Source organism: Melanaphis sacchari, unplaced genomic scaffold (assembly GCF_002803265.2).
Source record: "Melanaphis sacchari strain LSU unplaced genomic scaffold, SCAv2.0 Contig79_pilon_pilon, whole genome shotgun sequence".
In the NCBI taxonomy this organism is placed as follows: domain Eukaryota; kingdom Metazoa; phylum Arthropoda; class Insecta; order Hemiptera; family Aphididae; genus Melanaphis; species Melanaphis sacchari.
Genome location: NW_020271559.1, coordinates 1,598,334 through 1,620,456, shown reverse-complemented (window position 1 = coordinate 1,620,456; position 22,123 = coordinate 1,598,334). Strand labels below are relative to the sequence as shown.

General features: G+C 24.3%; 2 protein-coding genes across 3 annotated transcripts; one reads left to right on the top strand and one right to left on the bottom strand.

Annotated features, from left to right (window-relative positions):
- The first annotated feature begins 1,666 nt into the window (after positions 1-1,666).
- Positions 1,667-15,017, top strand: LOC112601495 (general transcription factor 3C polypeptide 1). The gene is made up of 32 exons (XM_025349152.1): positions 1,667-1,876; positions 1,955-2,151; positions 2,212-2,348; positions 2,412-2,658; positions 2,740-2,979; positions 3,047-3,197; positions 3,765-3,972; positions 4,047-4,335; positions 4,725-4,813; positions 4,901-5,000; positions 5,118-5,298; positions 5,980-6,101; positions 6,171-6,408; positions 6,716-6,917; positions 6,977-7,067; positions 7,151-7,325; positions 7,400-7,577; positions 8,294-8,452; positions 8,514-8,649; positions 8,828-8,962; positions 9,037-9,390; positions 10,576-10,787; positions 11,464-11,656; positions 12,098-12,165; positions 12,296-12,395; positions 12,480-12,553; positions 12,641-12,761; positions 12,860-13,071; positions 13,160-13,228; positions 13,303-13,507; positions 13,586-13,688; positions 14,840-15,017. The coding sequence occupies exons 1-32, from the start codon at positions 1,795-1,797 to the stop codon at positions 14,947-14,949; spliced, it is 5,178 nt and encodes a 1,725-aa protein (XP_025204937.1). The 5' UTR covers positions 1,667-1,794; the 3' UTR covers positions 14,950-15,017.
- A 354-nt stretch (positions 15,018-15,371) lies between these two features.
- Positions 15,372-22,074, bottom strand: LOC112601468 (fumarylacetoacetase-like). 2 transcript variants are annotated; one of them, XM_025349109.1, is made up of 11 exons: positions 21,944-22,074; positions 21,628-21,776; positions 21,434-21,559; positions 21,201-21,375; positions 21,025-21,132; positions 20,793-20,957; positions 20,587-20,731; positions 20,294-20,502; positions 20,166-20,225; positions 19,907-20,100; positions 15,372-15,565 (listed from the first exon to the last, which is right to left on the bottom strand). In XM_025349109.1, the coding sequence occupies exons 1-11, from the start codon at positions 22,004-22,006 to the stop codon at positions 15,463-15,465; spliced, it is 1,497 nt and encodes a 498-aa protein (XP_025204894.1). In that variant the 5' UTR covers positions 22,007-22,074; the 3' UTR covers positions 15,372-15,462. The 2 variants fall into 2 exon arrangements, with proteins under 2 accessions (XP_025204894.1, XP_025204895.1); XM_025349110.1 differs by lacking the exons at positions 19,907-20,100; positions 20,166-20,225; positions 20,294-20,502; ... (5 more) ...; positions 21,628-21,776; positions 21,944-22,074 and adding an exon at positions 17,211-18,531 and having other exon boundaries at positions 15,488-15,565.
- Between the last annotated feature and the right edge of the window lie 49 nt (positions 22,075-22,123).

The following is a 22,123-nucleotide window of genomic DNA, read 5'->3' as shown; positions in this document are numbered from 1 at the left end:
CAGTGCGTCCAGTCCACTAATATGCCCATATCACTGTGACACTATATTATTTTTATCAAGTGTGTGTGTTTTTTTTTTGTAAATAAATACAAGTTAAGTTGTTGATAAAATGTTTAGATTTTAAAATATGAGGGTGGTTTTGGATATAAAATTCTATCTAGTATTTTAAAAAGGTCGAACTTAAAAATTCTCAGTATTTATTTTTACAATTGCTAAAAATAAACAAAAAAAGAATAAAAGGAAAACAGAAATTTTTACGCAATTCCAATTTTCAGCAAAATTGATTTTGGTTTTTTTTATGTAACTCATCAACGAGTAACCGGAGACACCAAAATAAATATTTGGTATATTTTCTATTTTTTTTTTGGAATTTTTTGTTTTAAATGTTAATAAAAATATATTTATTAGGTTAAAATTCTTAAAAATTCAATACAAGATTCCACAAAACTTATTTAAACATATATAAGTACAATTTTTTTTTATAATATGTATTTAATGTTAAAATTTTGATGTAAAATATTGCAATCTATTTTTTAGTTAAAAATGCATAAAAACTTTTCTTTTTGTATCTAGCTTTTGAAAGTTTAATACAAAATTCTTTATAAATAAAATATGCTGAAACCATAAAATCTAAAAATGTATTGACCATTATTTTTATAAAAATTTTAAGTTCCAATTTAGACGAAATTATTTATTAAAATGATAAATAACGAGTTGTTAATTATTTTGTTATAATTTGAAAACAATAAACGTGGAAATTTACACTTTTATGTATTTTATTTTATTATGAGTTTTATTGCATGCAATAAAATATTTTATTTATTTAAAAAAATTTTTTTATTGATACTATAAATATATTTTTACTGTTTTCGTTTATTAACAGAAAGATGTTATTAAATTTTGTGTTATATTAGTTGATATAATATGGTATAATTGTATAAATGTGTAATAAAATAATAAAATATGCAATATTTTCGGAACAATTTTTATCAATCTACTATAGTAGGTAGGTACCTACTAAAAGTTATACCATTGATTATAGAATATACTATAGTATAGTATATTATAGTATATTCTATAATCAATGGTTATACTGAAAGTATATTATTAGTATATATTTTAATTGATGTATTAAAAAAAATTATCACTTGACACCTATATCTATGTATGTATATTTATGTATATTATCAGCGTGGTAACTGAATAGAGTAACTATAACATAATAGATAAGAGTCTTATCTGCATCGTGGTAGTCGCTAATCACTGTATAAGATAATAATATGGCAGTACTGACTCTGACTACTGAGTACTTACAGTTACAAATTCTCAATGTTCTGTGTTCAGTGTTCAATGTGTTCATTCTATACTCTATAGTTAACAAAAAACTGTCACCATTTACAATAAATTTTGTAACATTTTTCTATTTCATAATCTTATCCTTTGTAGTCGCTTACTGTTTTTTATTCCATAGGATATATGCATTTAGTATTTCGGTATTCATTCTTTATAATTAATAACTCTCTATGATATGGAACAATTGATCTTAAATCGTTTATACTTTACAAGTAAAATACCAATATGATCTGCTTGGTTGTATTAGTGTATAATTTTATTTTTCAATAGATTATAATAATATTATTATTTGTATTTAATGTTTGAATTTAAGGTAATGAATAACCATTTTGAAAATTAATTTAGTCTAAAAATTTGGTGGATGTGTTATAATTTTTGTTCTTATGTGATGTACCTCGCCAAGCTTCAATAATAACTCTATAAAACGATATTCTAGTAAATATGTATCAATTTCAAAAAGATTTTAGTGCTATTATTTTAGATGAAATAGCACTTGAAGGTTTAGATGGGATCACTATCGAAGGTATAAGCTCTTACTGAATAATACCTTGTCTTGGGTTAAATATTCTAATGGATATTCTGTTTGTATTCTGTTTAATAGCTTTGTGCAAGAGATTATCAAACAATTGTAATTGGCCCTTAAAACCAGTCGATGATTCAATTAAAAAGATTATCTGGTCATTTGTAGTTTGTCTGAAGAATGTAGATTTCTATAAACTTGATAAACCTAGAGATCCTTTGATAATATTTAATCGATTTGAATATGTTCATAGTGAATTTGGTTCGATTTATGAACCGGTATGTATTTTAGTAATTTTTATATTTAAATTTTAACTTCTTATTCAAATTGATCATCAGGATAATATACCACAAGACATTTACCCAAATTGTCCTGTTGAAGATGGCACAATTATGGGATCATGTAAAGAATATTTTACAAGATTTAATCTAGCATCATTCCCAAGAAAAATATCAGTTGAAGAAGCAGAAAAACGGTTTGTACATTATTAAGTACTATTCAACTACGAACAATTATCAACAGTTGTATTATTTCTTAGATGGGGTAGGTGTTTGGTTATAGTCGCCAATCAAGAAGTACGCACAAAAGCTTTAATTCCAGAAGATAAACAATGTACCTTAAACATATCGGTTCGTTATTATTTAATATTAGAGAGAATTGGCCGTTCACGTTATTTAGGAGAAGCATCTTATGGTACTCATTCATTAAGAGCTGTTTTTCCAGATTCCAAAGCATTATCTTATATAAGAAACCGATTAACTGATGATGGTTTGATAAAAAATCAAGTAAATTCTGATCCCTTCACATTAATTTAAAATATAGTTTTTGGTTTTAATATTTCCATTAATATTTTATATGATTTAAAGGCTGTTGCTTTTTCTGGAGGCAGTACACAAGTGGCTAATCGTATTGTTATTTCAAGTTTGAAACGATTTTTCGTTAAACGACAATCTATGATTGATGTAATGGTGTCAAGAATTGTAGATTATTTGAAATCACAACCTAATTCATTAGCTTCATACGATCAAGTAAAATCTGAATGCAATATTAGTTTATCAAAAACATTTAAGCAACCTCAGATTAAAAAAATATGTGATACCAACTTAGTAAGGCAGATTTATCCACTTAAATGAATGTTAAAAATTTTTATTATGTGAAAAACTATTATTTCAGATGCTCAAGTATCGTGAGTTATATCCAAATGCTTCTGAAAGTGAATATTTATATAAGAAAGAACCTAGAAATGAAAAGATTATAAGATGTATAAAATTAAAGAATAGTGAAGATACAGAAGAACATGTAGAGATTAAAACTGCTGTTGAAGGTTAGTCAAAATCGTTGAAACCTCAAAACTTTTCCCCTGGTACCTAGAATTTCCTATTTAAACAATATGAAAAAATCTTGTTTAACTCAAAGATTTTCATGGATAACTCGAAGTTTTAAGTTTTGTTAATATTATAAAATTGTGATATTTCCCTCATGTACCTATGTATATATTTTAATATCGAAAATAAGTCATGACTCATTAATGTTATTGTTACTGATAAGTGGTTTAGAACAATTTGTAGTGAACAAATGCTGCGATCAACAACAAAACTCAAACAAAAATAAATATCTTTTTGAATTAATTTTTTAATCTCATTTTTATTTATACATACTTACCTTTTAAAAATGCATACATAATTCATATATAAATACATAGTAAATATTTTTATTACATTACTTTATTTATTCTAAATACATAGAAATTAGTATATTTTGTACTGTTTTAAACATTTTTAATTTGGATAACTCGAACTTTTTTCCAGTCCCTTCAATTTCGAGTTAACCAAGTTCAACTGTATAACCATTCACATATAATCAAAACTAATTTTTTTTTTTGCATTTAAAGGTCGTGAGTTTAAACAAGATTGTACATTTGAACGCCAGATTCTTAGATGGATTGAAAAACATGGGGACTTAGGCGTAACACTTTCTGACATATCTCGCGCTTTCAGATTTACTACTGATGGTAATTTAGAAGGGGTTTTGAAGAAGCTTACAAATTTAAATTATTTAACTAAAAGATATTGTGATCGAGGTAGAACAAAAGTTTTTAGGTAATTATCTTTTTTAATTTAGTAAAATCAATGATAAAATTGATTCAAACCAATGTGTACATTATTTTTTTTAGTTATATTGCTAATAATTATAAATCAGTATATGCGAATGATAATATTGAAATAGAAAATTCGCTTGTAACTAAAAATCAAGAACCAAAGTTGGATAATGTAATAAATGATTTTTCAATCAATACTTCTGAAGAAAACACAAAAAATATATCTATTAAAACAGCACATGAACCAACTTCAATAAAAATTGAGTATTGCGATGAGTCTAGTCAGAATTTATACAGCTGTAATAATTTAGATACAGACAATGATGATACTTTAAATGATTCATTAATTAACATTTCAGACCTAGTATGTATTTTACTCATGACTCAATTTACATATTTTTAATTAATCGATTAAAAAAAACTGCAAGAAGTTTAAAAAATGTACAATTTTATTAATATTTATTTAAAGTTATTGTTATTGTAAGACTAAAAATAATATAATTATATAACAATTAATATCAATATATTAATAGAATGGTTAGGAAATTAAATTTTATGTATGTTTATTTTCTTGAAAAAAAACCATGTTTACTATATTGTAATAAATAATAATACTTTAAAATAAATTATTTCAATTTATGATTATATTAAGAATAATACATTTTTTAAATTTTTTGAACAATAAGTATTAATATTATGTAAAATTATTTTTTTTAATATATAAATTAACTTAGTTATTTTTTTTTCATATAGGATGAAAATAATAAACAAATTGACAAAGAACAAACGATCACACGAATTATGGAACACGGATATTGCAAAACAGTATATGAAAGATCTAAGTAAATAAAAATATATGTATTGTTATATTTTACAATGCAAATTAAATACCTAATATTCTATACTAATTATTATTTTTTTACTTTTAGGCAAACTGTAAGTTTGACTGATAGGTTTTTTTTTCGACAAAATATAATTTTCAATATGCTGTCTACAGATAATATAATAAGCTTGGTTAACCTAAAAAAAAGTTAGTACTAAATAAATCAGTTGTATTATAAAATATTCCTAACACGTTGAGAATAATAAAAATATGCTTATTAAAACAGATAATAATAATATAAGGTTCAATTACATTTTTTTCAGAATATTATAGAAACTGAAAAAGAAAATCCAAAGTTTATTGGAACCCTTGATATTAAAACATTAATCAAGATTATTGGTTATTTTGAAAAGTTGGGAAAACTTAAATCTGTTCAATATAGAGTTACTTATGATACAAAAACTGTAAATCAATCATTTATAGGAACTCCTAATGTTGATTTTAGTGAGTAAATGATTTAATTATTATTAATTTACTAAGATAAATATTATTTAAATGGTTGAGATATTTGTATATAAGTTTATGCTTATAACTTATTGTCTAACTTATCACAACTCTATTCAATAATTTATAAATTACAACTACAGAATAAATGTGTCGTAACAAATAACACCTTATAGAAATTTATTAGAGAGCACTACCTACTTTGTTTTCTTTATCTTACAAATACATAAGATAATAAATTTATATTTAGCAGTTCATAGTTAGTTTCAATATTTTATATTTGAAGTAAATTATGAGCATTTTAAATTGTAATATTTATTAATAGAATATTTTAAAAGCCTTCATTAAAACACAAATAATGTTGTAATTTTTTTAATTTAATATTTAAATTTATTACTAAAACTTAATATAGCTGCTAAACATAAATTGTCTTTGTTATATGAAAGTGGTGTCCTTAAAATCTATCTTTGTGGTATTTCTTTTTAATAATGTATCATGTAGATTGTAAACAATTATCAAAATATACCATAATTTGTTATATATGTTATTATACTAACAAAATCTTAATTTGCATTAATAAAAATATTTTATTATCTAAAAAATAATTAATATAATTATTGAATATTATATTATGTTATAAAATATAATCATTCTAAATAGTTTTTATTTTTAATTATTTAGCGAATTCAAAAGCCATTTTGTATATGAATAGTTTCTTGAATAGATTTAATAACACAATGAAAGCAACTAGAGCTGACAAAAAATGGAACTTAAAAGTATACAAATCCCCAGAGACAAAAATTGTATGTTTAATTAATGGTTTTCATTTTTCAAATGAATAAGTATTAAAAGATATTTTATTTTATTTTTAGAATATATCAGAGCTTAAGCTTCCAAGGTTTATGAAAATGAGATCGTTACATGAGTATCTATTTTATTTAGTTTATGATCATCCAGGTGAAAGTTTATTAAATACTTGTAATGAAACTGAGGCAATTGTCTCAAGTTATCGAAATGATATAATTCAAGGAGAAAAAGCTCAACTACCAAAAGTTTACTTTCCCACTGTCGGTTGGAAAATGTTTGTGCCACCCTTACCAAAATATCCAAGTAAAAATCAAAATAAAATATATATTAAAGAATTTATTTTTATTTTAAATATATTATTTTATTTTTTAACTTAACTTCTTGTCTTATAACTTATGAAGTAATTTATTTAAAGCACTTAAAATGAAATAAATTATTTTGGTAAACTTTCAATAATTTCTTTTTAAAATTATAATTTGATTCGGATTTTAATCTATATCTGATAACACTAGTAAATAAAGTAATTAATAATGGTAATTATTAATACATTTTTTTTTCTGTTAAAAAAAGAGAAAATTATCATTATCATATTTTATATTCAATGTTTTAGAATATCCTAATGGGTGGTTTTTTGTGAGTGATATTATTCATCACATGCCATTAGATCTGATGTTAAAAATAGTAAATTTTAACAAATCAAAGGTAAATCTTGACAAACTTGTCACATATGCCACACATCCTGTGTTCAAATACTTACCTTTGATGACACTTTCGTCTGAAATACGTAGTATGTTATCTCAAGGATTAAAAAAGTAATATTTATTAATTAAATGCAATGTTCATGGAATAATTTTTTCACTTAAAATTGCAGACATATTCGACATACTTTAAATGTATTACGCTTACTTTGTACAATTGGCTTAATACAATTTGGTCAAAAAACAAACAAAGATACTGAATTGGTAAGTAAATAATACGATAATGTTAGAAAAAAAAATAAAAAAAAATTATCATCAAATTAATAATATTTTTGTTATTAATTTAGATTTATGCATTCTTAAATAGACGAGCCAGTTTGTTAAATACTGTGAAAAGTAACCCCAGCTATTATAGAATATCTGATATAGATTATGAAAAACGTACTTATGAATTTTTCAGCAATTATGAATTAGAAACATTTTGGTTGGATACTTGGTACTTTTGTACAAATACACCATTAGGTAAAATGTACAAATTATGATTTACTAATACTCTTATAAATAAATATTTACCATTTCGTATTTTATCATTTTAGGGTATAGAATTTCAAATGGTTTGAATAAACCTAAACGAAGGGAGATCGTTGATAGAAGTAAAGTAGTCATAGATCTAGCATGTGCTCCTACAGGTCCATTAGAAGCTGTGTCCCAAGATGATGGTACAATACCTGGCGATAGCAAAGGGGCTGCTGGATTCGACAGTCATTTATTTTCGTAAATTTTTATATTTTTAATTATAATTTAAAAATCAAAAAGGGTTTTTACTTTTTTTCTATACAGTTTCTAATATTTTATATTTATTCCATAATTGTAATAAATAAGTTGATGTTAGATTTATAAAAAAAATTAAAAATCATGACTAATCATTGGAATAATCGGAATAGCTTAATAAAGTCCATAAAAAAAGGTTATTTTTCTTATAATATTTTAACTTATGACAAATTAAATAAAATTATCTTTATATAATATATATATAAATGAAAACCAAATATATATTACTGAGCAGTTTATTATTTATAGTATTAATTTTAAACAGAATATTATTCTTTTGGAAAAGTTATTATGTCTACTTATTCAAAATAAATATTAATCATGACATTTACTGAAAGTCATGTCATACTATGTTTATCACTTTTTTTTGATAGCTATTTTTTTGTTAATTGCTAAATTATTTAACTGGATGGTCACATTTGTTTATTTTATTGAATTTAAGTACATTGATAAACATTTTCATATAATAAAATGATAGTTTGCAAAAAAATGGAGCTCTAAAAAAAACAAACAACACAAGTAGGACTTAAATAAAAATATAATTTGCATATGTTAAGAATTATTATAGGTAGTATACAAACTAATCAAACATTCATTTGACATTTTTTTTAATATCAAATTTCTTTTGTATATAACTTCTTTAATGTTATTTAATTTAGGCACCTTGCTCGAAATTGGAGTTTAAAAAAAAAATCATCTGCAATGTCAGCTTCAAGAAGAAAAACCAAACTTAATCTTTTATTAATGCAGAGAACAAAAAAGCATAAAGCAAAAGAAAAGAAAAAATCAGAAATGACTAAAAATCAGTTGTATACAATGTGAGTATCTATTAAGTCAAACAATCTTATAAAATGTTAACTATCAATAATTTAATAATAGGAGATTTAAGTGGACAGCAGTTGAGGATCAAGTACTCTTACTGTGGAAATTGGGTGCAATGATCATAAAACAAGTTAAATCGCACGCATTTCTTTCTTATGGTATTAAAGATATGTTCAAATCAATACTTGGAAAAGTATGAAAACATAAATATTTGATTTTATAAATTTTTATTTTTTAATTTACTTTAAAAGAAAAAAAATTTTTCTATCATCAAGTTAAGACAACTTAAAAATATTTGATTTCATCTTAAATTTTACTTAGTAATTATGTTAATTATTATATTATATTATTTTATTTTATTTTTTTATCAGTATTATCGTTCTAAAAGTATCGACAACTATTTGAGACGAATACGGTATCTAATGCGACATTCTTCTATAGAAACTAATATAAATACTTTGTATAAGGAATTGAAGGATAATGAAGAAATACAAGAATTGTTTAAAGTATTTATTGCTTATAATCTTAATAATTTGAATAAAAAATATTTCTTAACCATTAATATGTTTTTTATTTACAGAGAGACATTGAGAGACAACATGAACTGTATAATACAAAAAAATATAAAGCAATGAGGGATCTTATTGTTTCTAACATTAAACAGTTTATAATCTTATTGCGTGAACGTGGTACTACTATAGACACTTCAAGCGTAAGAAATAAAAGTAAGAAATCAGCTATCATACAACCAGTAGATATGATACAAGAATCAAATATCCATGATACAACGACTAACCAATTTACACCAGACATTCTGGAGATGGAATTCAATTATTCTGATCAGATTTGCAATCAACTAGACTTAGTACAAGAAATCGATTATATATTCACTGTGAATGAAATCACCACATCAATTGTCAGTTCACTCATACATGTAAGTTTATTTAACATTAGTTTAAAAATTTATTTAAAAAATAACAATTTATAAATAAATGCTATGTACATCATTTTTGTAAATTCATGTACAGGAAAATATATTTAAAAGAGGGTATTTAATATTATTTAAGTTTATACTCTATAGGTATACATGAGAAGTAAAAAAGGCTTAACAGCTAATTGTTTCAAATGATACCTGGTTATTTTGACATTTATTTTACTCGCTTTAGAAATATAAATATTCCTGTATAAAGTTTGTTATTAAAATTAAAATTTTATCTTTTTTATGGAATTATAATAACAACAATTATTGTTGAAAAAAATTATATCAATTTATAATATTCACAAAATTGAAAATTATTCATTTATTACATTAAATAAATATTAAATAAAACAGGTATTTTAGATCCTGAATAGAACAATGAATGTATTTGTTTTATAATAATTCATATGTTTTTTTTACTTTATTTTTGTTTATTGTTATTCAAAATAAATATAGATTTAAAACATCATCATTGCATTTATTATTACTTTTTTGCACACAATAAAATTTTCAAAATGTGTGATCTAATATGAAAATATTTATACCATATTATTCTATGATACATCGGTATTAATTTATCTATAGATATACAATGTTTTTAATAAAAATGAGTTCATCATACAGAGTTGATAAAATAATAATAATAATAATAATAATAATATAAGGTTAATTATTATTGCTAAGAATAAAGCTGTGGTGTAATTTACTAGTGTATTCTTCATTCAAAATTATTTTTAGTATATAATGTTTTGTTCAAATTAAATAACAATTTTTTTTTTCCTATTAAATATATTTGGAGCAAAAAATAACACCTACTCTTACAATAATTGTTTGATAGGTATTAATTATTTTAGCATTTCTTCTTAATGTGCACCCCATTCAATGCATTAATATAAAAATTATATTAGATTTTTTTTCAGTTCTATTTCTAGTTTGTCATTAAATAATTTTATAATCATATAATAATTTACAAATTATCTTATTTTTGAATTTTATTTTCCCATTTAGTTGATCATATTATACACAAAAATGTCAAAAAATTACGTAACATAAAAAAAAATAGGTACAATTTTTCAACATTTGAGCCTTAGTTATTTTTTATGATATTATTAAATGTATTCGATGTTATGGTATTTCCAGAGCTCATTGAGCAATAAGAGTACGGACCCAAGGATCTCATTATGCTACTTGCAGGCATTTAAACAATATCCGGAAGAAATTTTGAGACAGTCTTTTAGTACTCTTAAGGACTCTGGTATAATAACATGCAGCCAATACCACAAGGAGTCACTTCAGATCTTACTATCAACTTCACACATTATCCAGTCAAGAACTTATGATTATGGTCCAAAGTATGTATTCTACTCTAACCTAACTATGCAGCATATTTATCTTTGTTCTAGTAGACTAGATTTTGTTTATTATTATTAAGGTTAGAAAAGTTAGGAAATCATTGTATTTATGAAATTGATTATCATCATAAATATGAAAATTATACTTAACTATGCTAAAAAATAATAAAAAAGGGTAATAGAAAAATATCCCACTAAATAAAATTTCTATTCAATATTATTAACTTAAACAAAGTGATGGATTCTAAAATTTTTGTCACCTAGTATTTTTTCCAAGAACAGATGAAAATCGATTTTTTTAATTATACAGAAAAGAATACTTTCACTAGCAGGAATAGGCAACTTAAAATTTACTAGAAGGCCAATTTTTAGAAAATTAAAATTGAGCAGGCCAGTGCATAAAAATCAAAAAAAAGTCATTTTAATTAGCAAATTAGCATTTATTTTGTTTATAATGTGAATTTTTTAACTTAAAAATATTGTATGATGCAATTTAAAAATGTAATACAAAATATGTACAAAATTGTATTAAAAAAATGAATGAATAAATTCTTATCATAGCTTTCTTAACAAAATAATAGAGTTTGAACGAACAAAAAAAAAACTATACAAAATAACTCCAGAATCACAGTTATTATTATTTATTTTTGACAATCAATAAATCTTTTAACTAAAGGTTTTATTCAACATTAATCGGCAACAAAGATGTAGGTCGTTACAAAGGTGCGTTTATTGCATATTCAAATATCAAAGAAGATCTTTCCGAGCGCAAGATTTTGTTACTGCACCCTTCATGTGGCCTGTGCACAGCACTCACCAGTTTATCATTGACAAATATTATAGATATTTCCATCGAGTTTGATAAAAAGGCAAGTAAACTTATTTTTACTTTACATATTATATTGTATACAAATTAAGATATATATTTTGAAGAATATGTTCTCAACATTTTAAATTGTTATTTTTATATACTTTGGATTTTAGAGAATAAAATTAAATTTCAACTTTTTCTTCAAATTGAAACCGATTTAAAAAGAATGAATAATTATATGTTGATAATACATTTGTAAATTATTAAGATAAAAATGTTCTTAAAATAAATGTATCTAGTTAAAGGGTGTTAACAAATATTTATAATAGTAATTATAGTAATTTTTGTATATTTATGAAAATGTAATTTATATAAAATTAATTTTGGTTGATAAAAAAAAAAAAAAACAATTAAAAAATTATATCCTGGATTAGATTATTATTTTTTCTTACATTTGGATGTTTTGAAAAAATTTCTATTTTTTGTTTTCTGCTTACAGTACTTGGAATATATGCCAGATGAAAATTTAGACCAAGCATCTAAGTGCTTAAAAAACACTCTAAAACGGTAATTATTATTTACTCTTATTTAACTATAATATATCTAATTTTGCATTTATACTTTTGTTTTATTAACTAGATTTGTTTTTAAATATTTTATCTGTATTTAATATCATTAAAAATGTTTGTTTTTATAGTATGAGAAGTCGTCATTTTGATTTACTATCAACCAGTAATGATTCGGTTGAATACATTAAAATAATAACTTCTATCACAAAACAGTTAAAAAATTATGAGGTTAAGTGTTATTTTATTAACAAATAATATTTAAATATATTATCATAATATTAATAATTTAATTCTTTGTGTTTCTAATTTTAGGTTATTTGTAAACTAAAACAATCTCTACAAAATATAGAAGAGGAAATTGATTTAGTAACGCAACTAATTTTCTGGTAGGTGATGAATTTGGATTTTATATTTTTGTACATACCCATTACTCTCGTACCAAGATATAATATTATTTACATTATGTTTATCAGTCAACCAACATTCACACCTCAACTTGAATATCTCACAACCGGACTAAGTGAATTATGTATGCAGATTCTCAAGTTCTGCCATACTAAGGGACAATGTGGTGCTTCACTACGAGAAATCAAAGTAAGCGATAGTTAAATTTTTACACAAAATACAATTAAGGTAATACATTCTTCTACTGTTCTGTCTAAGTATAATTTTTTTTATTTACTTACAAACAGAAAAACTTTGAAGATTTGTCTCTGTTTGTTCTTGCAACGTCTGTGCGATATTTAACTGATAAAGACCTGTTATTAAGAGCTGGCATCGAAACACCAGTGTATGTACATCATCAATACACGGACTTGTGGCTTGTGAAAATACCAAGTGAAAATTGGTCCAGTGCTGTTAATTATGACACAATCATGGAAGATGATAATTTATTACATTTAGAGTGAGTCATTGTATATTTGCTATGTAATACATTAATTTACAGATTAATAATTAAATACATTTTATTTAATAATTATTTTTATTTTTAGGTCAGATTCTGATGATAGAGATTCAATACTCCCACCGCCCAAAAGGATGCGTGAAGAGCATCCAATAAAGTAAGTAGTATTCATATTCTGACTAATCTGACTATTATTGTTTATGAATACTTATCATCAAATACAATATTTAGAACAAATGCAAATACTGATACCTTTTATCGCATAAAAATTCGTCCTTGGACCCGACTGAATTTAACTATCAACAAAGAACTTTTGGAGAAGTTTTTGAACTCTGTTCTAACAAAAATAATTGTCAAACCCGGCATTTACCTGAAAACCCTGAAAAAAGATTATTGCGCCATCTTACAGCCAATGGTCGTTAGAGAACTTGTAGAAGTATTGAATACCATTAATAAATATTATTTATATTTTTTTTTCATTATTTAATAATACATTTTTATTTTATTTTAATAGATGCTCGAAGCTATGAAGTGTATAAAAATGATTCACATAAAAAATATATGCAGACCTTCATTTTTTTCCAATCCATCACCATCAAACCATAATTTAGTGTTTTGTAAGTAAAAATTTTGTATTGAATCAATTTTAATAATTAAAAGATCTAAGGTTCTTACAAGAATATTTTAGGAGTTATTTTATACTGTCCATACAATTAGAATACTTTTTATATTATTATAATTATTTATTTAAAATTTGACAATTTACAATCTGTACAATAAGCAAATTTTATAGAAGTAAGGAATCAAAAAGCATGAGTGAAGTCAGCCCAGTAGCGGCACCCCAAAGAATATTTTTAAATCATTTAAGTTACTGTTCATCACATAATTATATAATATATATTATTTTCACTATTTTATTTTTATGAAATAATCATAACAACTATTTCAAATTAGTTCACTAAACGATACTAATTTAAGTTCTCACAAATATTTTTTATGAAAAATCTTATCGATTTTGAAAATAAATTAATTTTCCAAGAATAATATAATCATAAATCATAATCAATAAAAATAAATCAAACATATTTTTTTTTATAAATGGCGCCTTTATGTATTTATTATTTAGTATGCTAAAAGAGTAAATTCAAATATTTAGAATATTTTTTCTAGATTACAAAAATCCCATATACTTCACTTCTTCAGATTTAATACTTTTTGTGGCTTCAAAACAAATAAATAGAAAAAATTTTCAGCCTAATTTTAATATTTAAAAACATTCTAACCAAAATAATAAGTATCATGAAATAAAAAATTTTCCTTCCTAAAATGGAAACATATGTTGACAATAGTCACAAATCACAATATCGGATGTTGAAGAGTATCATATTTCAACTAGCTAAAAATTTATTTGTCAGTAATTCTATTTTTTGGAAAAGAGTTTTAAACTTAGCTTTGCAATTAAATGTTGACAATTTAAGTTCAACGATTGAGTGGTTGACAAATTATTAAACAGTCTTTTATTATCAAGTATATTAATAAAGAATGATTAAAAAAAAAAATATATATATATATTTTTAATCTACTAGTTAATTTTAATCAAAAATAAACTGATATTACATTCTTTAAGCAAAACTCACTGTATTATATTACATGAATGACTGAATTTACATAACTTATATACTTTAAAATTGTTTTATAAAATGAAATAACATTGTTTAAGTATAAATATTTATATTAATTTTAATTAATTACAAATATTGTTTTACAGCTGATGTGAAGGGATTGGAAGATGACTCATTAATAATACTGGAGCCGACTTTTGATTGCGAAATCAGATTTGGATATTTTTCGAACAAATTTGGTGATTATGTTAACTAGATTAATATAATAAATGTCAAGTGTTTTTCTAATTTTAATAAAAATTATTCTTAATAAAAACAAAAAACATAGCATTTTTAAAAATTTTTTTTATTGACTATTTTTATATAATTTACAAATTTTTAATAATTAATAAGAGATTAGTGAAAGATATAAAATGGTTGAATACATTTTATTGTAAATAGATTTTATAAATAACAAAATGTAAAATAATAACGATTAATTAATCTGTAAATAAAATTTTATTTTCTGTGTATACTTTTTCATCATCAACTGTTTTGATAAACCTTACACATAAAACTCAAGGAGTTCAAATAAGTTTGTTTTAAATGTCAATGTATTTATAAATACATATAAAAATGCTTTAAAAGATTTAATTTCAAAATAATGACAAACTCAAGTAAACATCATCAAATTATTAAAATAATATTTAAACATAGATTTATTTACATTAATGAAGAGTTTATAATAAAATATACTTATTAAAAACAAATGGTCAACATCATGGCAAATTTATGTCTTGCCACTACAAAGAGTGTCAAAAAGTTCTGTTTTTTTTTCACTTTCGTTGTATGTTTTCATGTACTTTTTCAATTCTGCTGTAGCTTTGTTAATACTAAAACAAAATATTATAATTTATAAATATTAAACAATTGACTATATTTATTTTAGTGATTTTGAATAAAATATTTTTATATTAATTGATTCAGATATCCTAACAACATCAATAATTGTGCATGAATTGATAATATGCAAATTGCAGTGTCTAGTGGATGTCTCTCAGATAAAACTATTGTTTACATGCAAGAATTTTAAGTTGAGATCCACTAGTTGATTCATTAATATATTTTCTTCAAAATCATAGTACCTCATTAAAAACTATTTAAAAATAGATTTATAAAAAACTAACACTTTATAGTTTTTTAAGGAAAAACATTGCTTTCCAAATTCAATTTACTTATTAAAAATATGTATTCATATACAGTAGTCACTCGATAATTCAAACCTCCATAATTTGAAAAACTTGATAAATTGAACTTAATACTTGATCCCCTGAGAAAATCTCTATAGTTAAAAAAAAAATACATGTATTTTCGTCCCCTCGATAATTCAAAATTTCTGTCGGTGGAAGATACTCTTCTACAATTCCCAAACAATTTTCCCAGCATCAATCATCCAAATTTCTTGTATCTGAAGAAAATCGTTCAAAAATTTTTGGCCTGCATGAGTGACGTTCCATGTAAAATTTCTATACTCACTGCTATAAAAATGTTACTTAAAGCATAAGAAAATGAAAGTGCAGGAACCATTGTGAATTACTTCAGAACTTGTGGTTTTATTAAGGATGAACAGAACATTGACAGAGATATTTCTATATAAGGTGAAAAGATTGAGGTCTGCTGAGCACAAGCAACAGATTTGAAGTTGTTGTATCACTTAAAGAATTTGTTCACTTCAATGATAATGTTGGAACTACTAATACTTTAAATGACAAGGAAATTTTACAATCTACTTTGGCCAATCAACAAAATTCTGACAGTGATGATAGAGAAGAATTTCCTATCCAATGCTAGCCTAATGGGGTTATCAGGAACCGGTGCAGAATTTTGTAGGACCCCATATGTATTAATGTATTAATTATTGATAAATATCTATATTTACTTTTTTTTTTTAAAGGACTTACTTTATTTTTATATAATTTTGTACCGTCATTAATGATAAATAATTTTACAAATATATGCATGTAATTGTTACATATAATTCACGTACTACTGGGACAATATTATTATGTTTATTTACAGATTTAAGTAATATTCGTATTACATAAATTGTGGGGCATCCACAAGCGCGAGGCCTGGTGCAGTCGCACTGTTCCCCCCCCCCTCCCCTAGTCCCAGCACTGTTCCTATCATATTCTCAAAATAAGCTAGATAAAGTTATGAACCAGACTGTAGCTAACAATTTATCGCGAAAAAAAAAATAACAAATTTTTTAATAACATATAATAACTGTATACATAAATAATAAATACAATATATGTATGTAATAAAATGTTTCACCTCTTTTTAATTTGAATTATTAATTTTAATTCAAACACTAAGTAAATAAAAAACCTCAGTAAATCAAATTTTTAGCTTGATCCCCTGAATTTCGAATTAAAAAGAGACTGTAGTATAATAAAATCTTTAAAATAAATCACAACATATGAAAATGTTGCCAATAAAAAATATATAATTCATGAAATATACTATTTTTATTACTATTATTTTATATTCAAGATTTTGCTGGGAGAATTTTGCTGCTACAGTTGCCAAAACCAATTCTATATCCATTTCCTTGACAAAATCCTGATATTGTTACTTCGTCTCCATCTTCAAAAAATTTCAATTTTCTTTCACCCAGATCTACAAATACCTTTCCTCCAAGATTTTTCTCTACTAAACAAGCACGCTGTTCCTCTTCAGGACCACTAATTGTTCCAGATGACAATAAATCACCCGGTTGCAAATTGCAGCCAGTAATGGTATGATGAGCAATTTGTTGTAATGGAGTCCAGTACATATATTTGTAGTTGGTATTACAGATGGAATAAGTTTTCTGTGATTTTGGATCACGCAGAGTTGCATTTAAATTTATGTCAAAATTATACTTAACATCGTGCTGTAAATACTTTAATGGAGCTGGATCTTGTTTAAAGTTGTCTGTTTTGAATTCTTCTAAAGCTTCCATTGTCACTATCCAGGGTGAAATAGTTGAGATAAAATTTTTGGAGAGGAATGGTCCAAGGAAAAATGATTCCCACAGCTGTGTGTCTCTGGCACTCCAATCATTCAATAGAACCATACCAAAAATATGATCTGAAGCTTTGCTGATTGGTATCGGTTCACCCAAAGAATTCAATTTACCACCCACAAAAAATGCCATTTCTAATTCATAATCTAACATTTCTGTAGGACCAAATGTCACTTTTTCATCTTTTAAATACTGTCCAAATGGACGAATAATTGGCGTACCAGATATTCTAATTGATGATGATCGACCATGATACGCAACTGGCATGTTTTTCCAATTATCTGCTATAGGTTTCTCAGGAGTGAAGAGAGTACCACAATTGTAAGCATGATAATAGGATGAAAAAAAATCTGTATAATCACCTATTGAAACAGGCAAATGCATTTGAACTTCATTTTGATCCCAGAATACGCCGTTTTCCAAATTCTTAGAGTTTTCAATACTTAGATAAGATTGAATCGACTTGCGTGCTTGAGACCATGTTTTCTTATTTGAAGCCATTAAGCTTTCAAGTGACGACTGTTGAAATATTTCGTATAAAGGATGATCAAAAACATTTTTGGAATATTTTAAATCCAAAATTTTATCACCAATAGCAACTCCTATTCGATGAGTTGAATCGTCAACAGTTGAAAATACACCATATGGAAGATTTTCTAATGGAAAATGTGATTCACTAGAGTACGATATATAACTTTTCATAGGCATGTTGATATAGTTTTATTTTATAATAATAAAATTTAAAATTATAAACACTGCAATCACTGTCAACTGAATACTAATTGATGATAACTGATATTTTTTCCATATAAATGAATGTTCTTATCATTATGTAACCAAGTTGGTTAATAAAAAAAAAAACAGAATCTAAGGTCAAAATTGATAACCAATGCGATAACAAATTTTTTTTAAATAAAAAATCAAAGTTAAATATTGTTTTACTTTTTTTATGTTGATATTACATTGAATTAGATACTTTGAAGTGTTTAATTTCAAAATAATAACATAAACTGATGTAAGTGTTAATTTTATAAATGTATGTAACCTCTAATGCACTGAAGGTTAAACAAATAAATTTAATTAGTTAGAAGTATATTACGTTAAATTAATTTTTTTAAATATGAGATGTAGAGGTAGATATTGCCTATAAGGCATAACTCTTGGTGCCCCTACCCCCCTCCAATAATAGGCAATGCAACTTTATGTTTTTAAAGAATTTTATTAAAAATAATATTTATATTTATGTAATACTTTATGTATACTTATTATAAATAACTAGCTGTTCCCGCACAGCGTTGCTTATGAAAAGAATTGCAAGTCAAATATCTTTTAAATTTTTATTTTTGTTGCTAAACATAATAATATGTATTGAATAAAAAATAATTTTAAATGTATAGAACAAAATTTATAAATTATGTCAGTATGTTTATAATAATTCAAAGATTTAAACAATTTCTTTGAAAATGATGTTGTTGACTTCTTCCAGATAGTGGGCAAAAATGTAGAAAAATGGGCACTTAATACTGTGATTTAAAATCAAAACTCTTTCTACTAAATTATATTTAAGTGCCACTGTACCAGAAGGTATTCTGTATGCAGTAGTAATTTAATAGCTATTTAAATAGCAATATACTCTTATACTCAATATAGTCTCTTAGGCAAAAACATAAATTTATTATAAAAATATTATTAATCAAGTTGAACAAATAAATCAAACGTATAAAATTTCATTAGTTAATTACCTATCCAACAGTAAAAACTGCATAAAAATCCATTCAACCATTTCTGACTTCAAAAAAAGCTACTTCATTTTATACTATGTATTGATTGATAAATTAATAAAATAAGAGTTAGAATACTGATACTAAAATTATTTTAAATTTTAAACATCTGATTGTGTGTAAACTTGATAAATACAAAAATATATATCTATTATGTTCAACCGATTTGTTATGTAATTGTTGGCATAGTGTGTGGTATGGTATTTGTGCAATTTTTATGTATAGTGCTTAAAATATGTAAAAAGTATCTATATCTCTCAATTAGATTATTCATATTTTTACTATAAGAATGTTTAATAATCAAGATTAATTTTTTCAACCTATGTCCTTTTCTAAAACCTAGTATTTGCTTTACATCATTTAATAAGTTATTTAATACTTACATAAGTATGTCCTTGCCAAATTCTTCTAGGAATTCAACTTTACGTTGAGCAAAAATAACTTGTTGTTCGACATCAATAGACTTCATGACTAAGATGCTATCAATCAGTTTAACTACCGCAGGAATATTCATAGGATTGTCACTCATTTTGATTTCAATTAATTGTAACAGAAGACGACTACTTTTTTGAACATTCTATAGTAAAAAAGGAAAAATGTTTTATAAATGAAATAATATTCAATAACTAATATTATACTAACATTGATTTTTTCTACTTCAGCTAACAAAATTTTAGAAGCTCGATCACTGTTGTGTAACATCTAAAAAGATTAATTTTAAATGAATATTTTATATAGTTTATTACAATGTTTTGTTTTTAAATTCTTACTTTCCAAACAAATCGAGCATATTTTACTGTCAACAAAATAGAAGTTAATGAAGAGTTTGCTGTACTAATGTAATGTTCATATAACTCGCATACTCTATCATTACAATTTCTTCGTCTTTCTAAATTAATCCTTCTTTGTATAATCAACTTTTTGTCAGGAGATACACTGTCTAACATATCTAAAATTTGAGCTGCTTTATCATATTGTCCTAAAACAATAAAAGTTGTTAAAAATAATTATATATATGTATGAGATATAAATATTAACAGAATATTATATGAAACTTAGTCACCATTTTTTTCTAAATGTAGAGCCCATGTTAAATTAATACTAGGTTTATTCTTATGATGAACAGTGCATGCTCTGATGTATATGTCCTCTATACGGTCTTTAACTTCCTGGTCATCAGATTCAAGACTTTCCAAATAACCTACATACTATAGGAAAAATCATTAATTATATTTTTAGATAGAAATTATTCCATTGAATGATTATTACCTTAGTCCAAAATTCTTCATATAAAGCACAAGCAATTAAACACCTTTCGAATAACACCACGATGCGTTTGTATGAACCATGACTAATTTCAAATTCTAAATATTCTTTCCAGTTCCTAATTTGAGATCTTTCTAAAGGTTTTACATGAAAGTATGGCCGTTTAATCTAAAATATAAAAAAAAATTAAACTAGTTTTATTAAGTAAGTTAAGTAAAATAAGTGTATAACTGACCATTTCTTCATAGGGTAATCGTAATGCAACCATTTCTGCTGTGTGCTTATGTATTTCAATACGCGATGATATCATTTTATCTTTCATTAAATTTTCTTCTTTGGTTCGCTAAAAAAAAATAAAATAAAATATACAAAATTAGTCATTTTACTGAATGAATTCATTTTTTAGATTACTTGTTCTATAGGATCGGCCATGTCATCAGAGTCAGAACCAGAATCAATTTTTCTACCATGTGCTTTTTTAGCCTCAGCTTCCTTAATCTCAGCTAATACTTCCTTCCTTAACTCTAAAAATTTAACAGCTTCCAAAATTTTGTTTTTAGGATACTTTTTTACAAAGTCTTTGAAACTAGAAAAAAAATAAAATAAAAAATGTTTGTTAATTTCAAATATTGAATAAATACTACCATTCAAAATTATTTAAAAACCCATGAGTTGGAGTAGCAATTAGACGTTCATAAATATCTGTCACTCTTGAATATTGTTTACATTCCAATTCAAATTTAATATAATGATCCCATAAACGATCCGATCTAAATCATATAATTTCTATAATTATTACATTCATTTTTTAAAATTTTAATTTAAAATATATATTTACCGAAATTCAATTCCACAAGCTTCTACCGCCCTTTCAAATTGTTCCCTTATCATGTCTTCATCATCTGGATATGCTGATTTCATATAACCCATATAATGAATCCATAAGTCAACACTCAATGGTATAGCTTTTAAACCACGGTCAAATACCTGTACACAATTTAAAACAAACAAATTATTTAAACTGAATATAATAATAACAATCTTGAGTTTACTTAAATATTATATAATCATGCCTTTAACAAAAGGATTTAAAATGTGTTTATCTAATACATATACAAATAACCTTATGACTAGTTTTATAAATCACCGCTTACCCAAAATATATCCAAAACAGCTCTTGGCGTGTGTCGAAATGCCGGATTATGTTTTCTTATCATTAAATTAAATTTAACAAATATTTAACTTAATTAATAAAAAAATAAATCAATAAATAGCTCTAATAATAATAACAATAATCACAATGATTCATCTTAATTACTTAATTATAATATAAA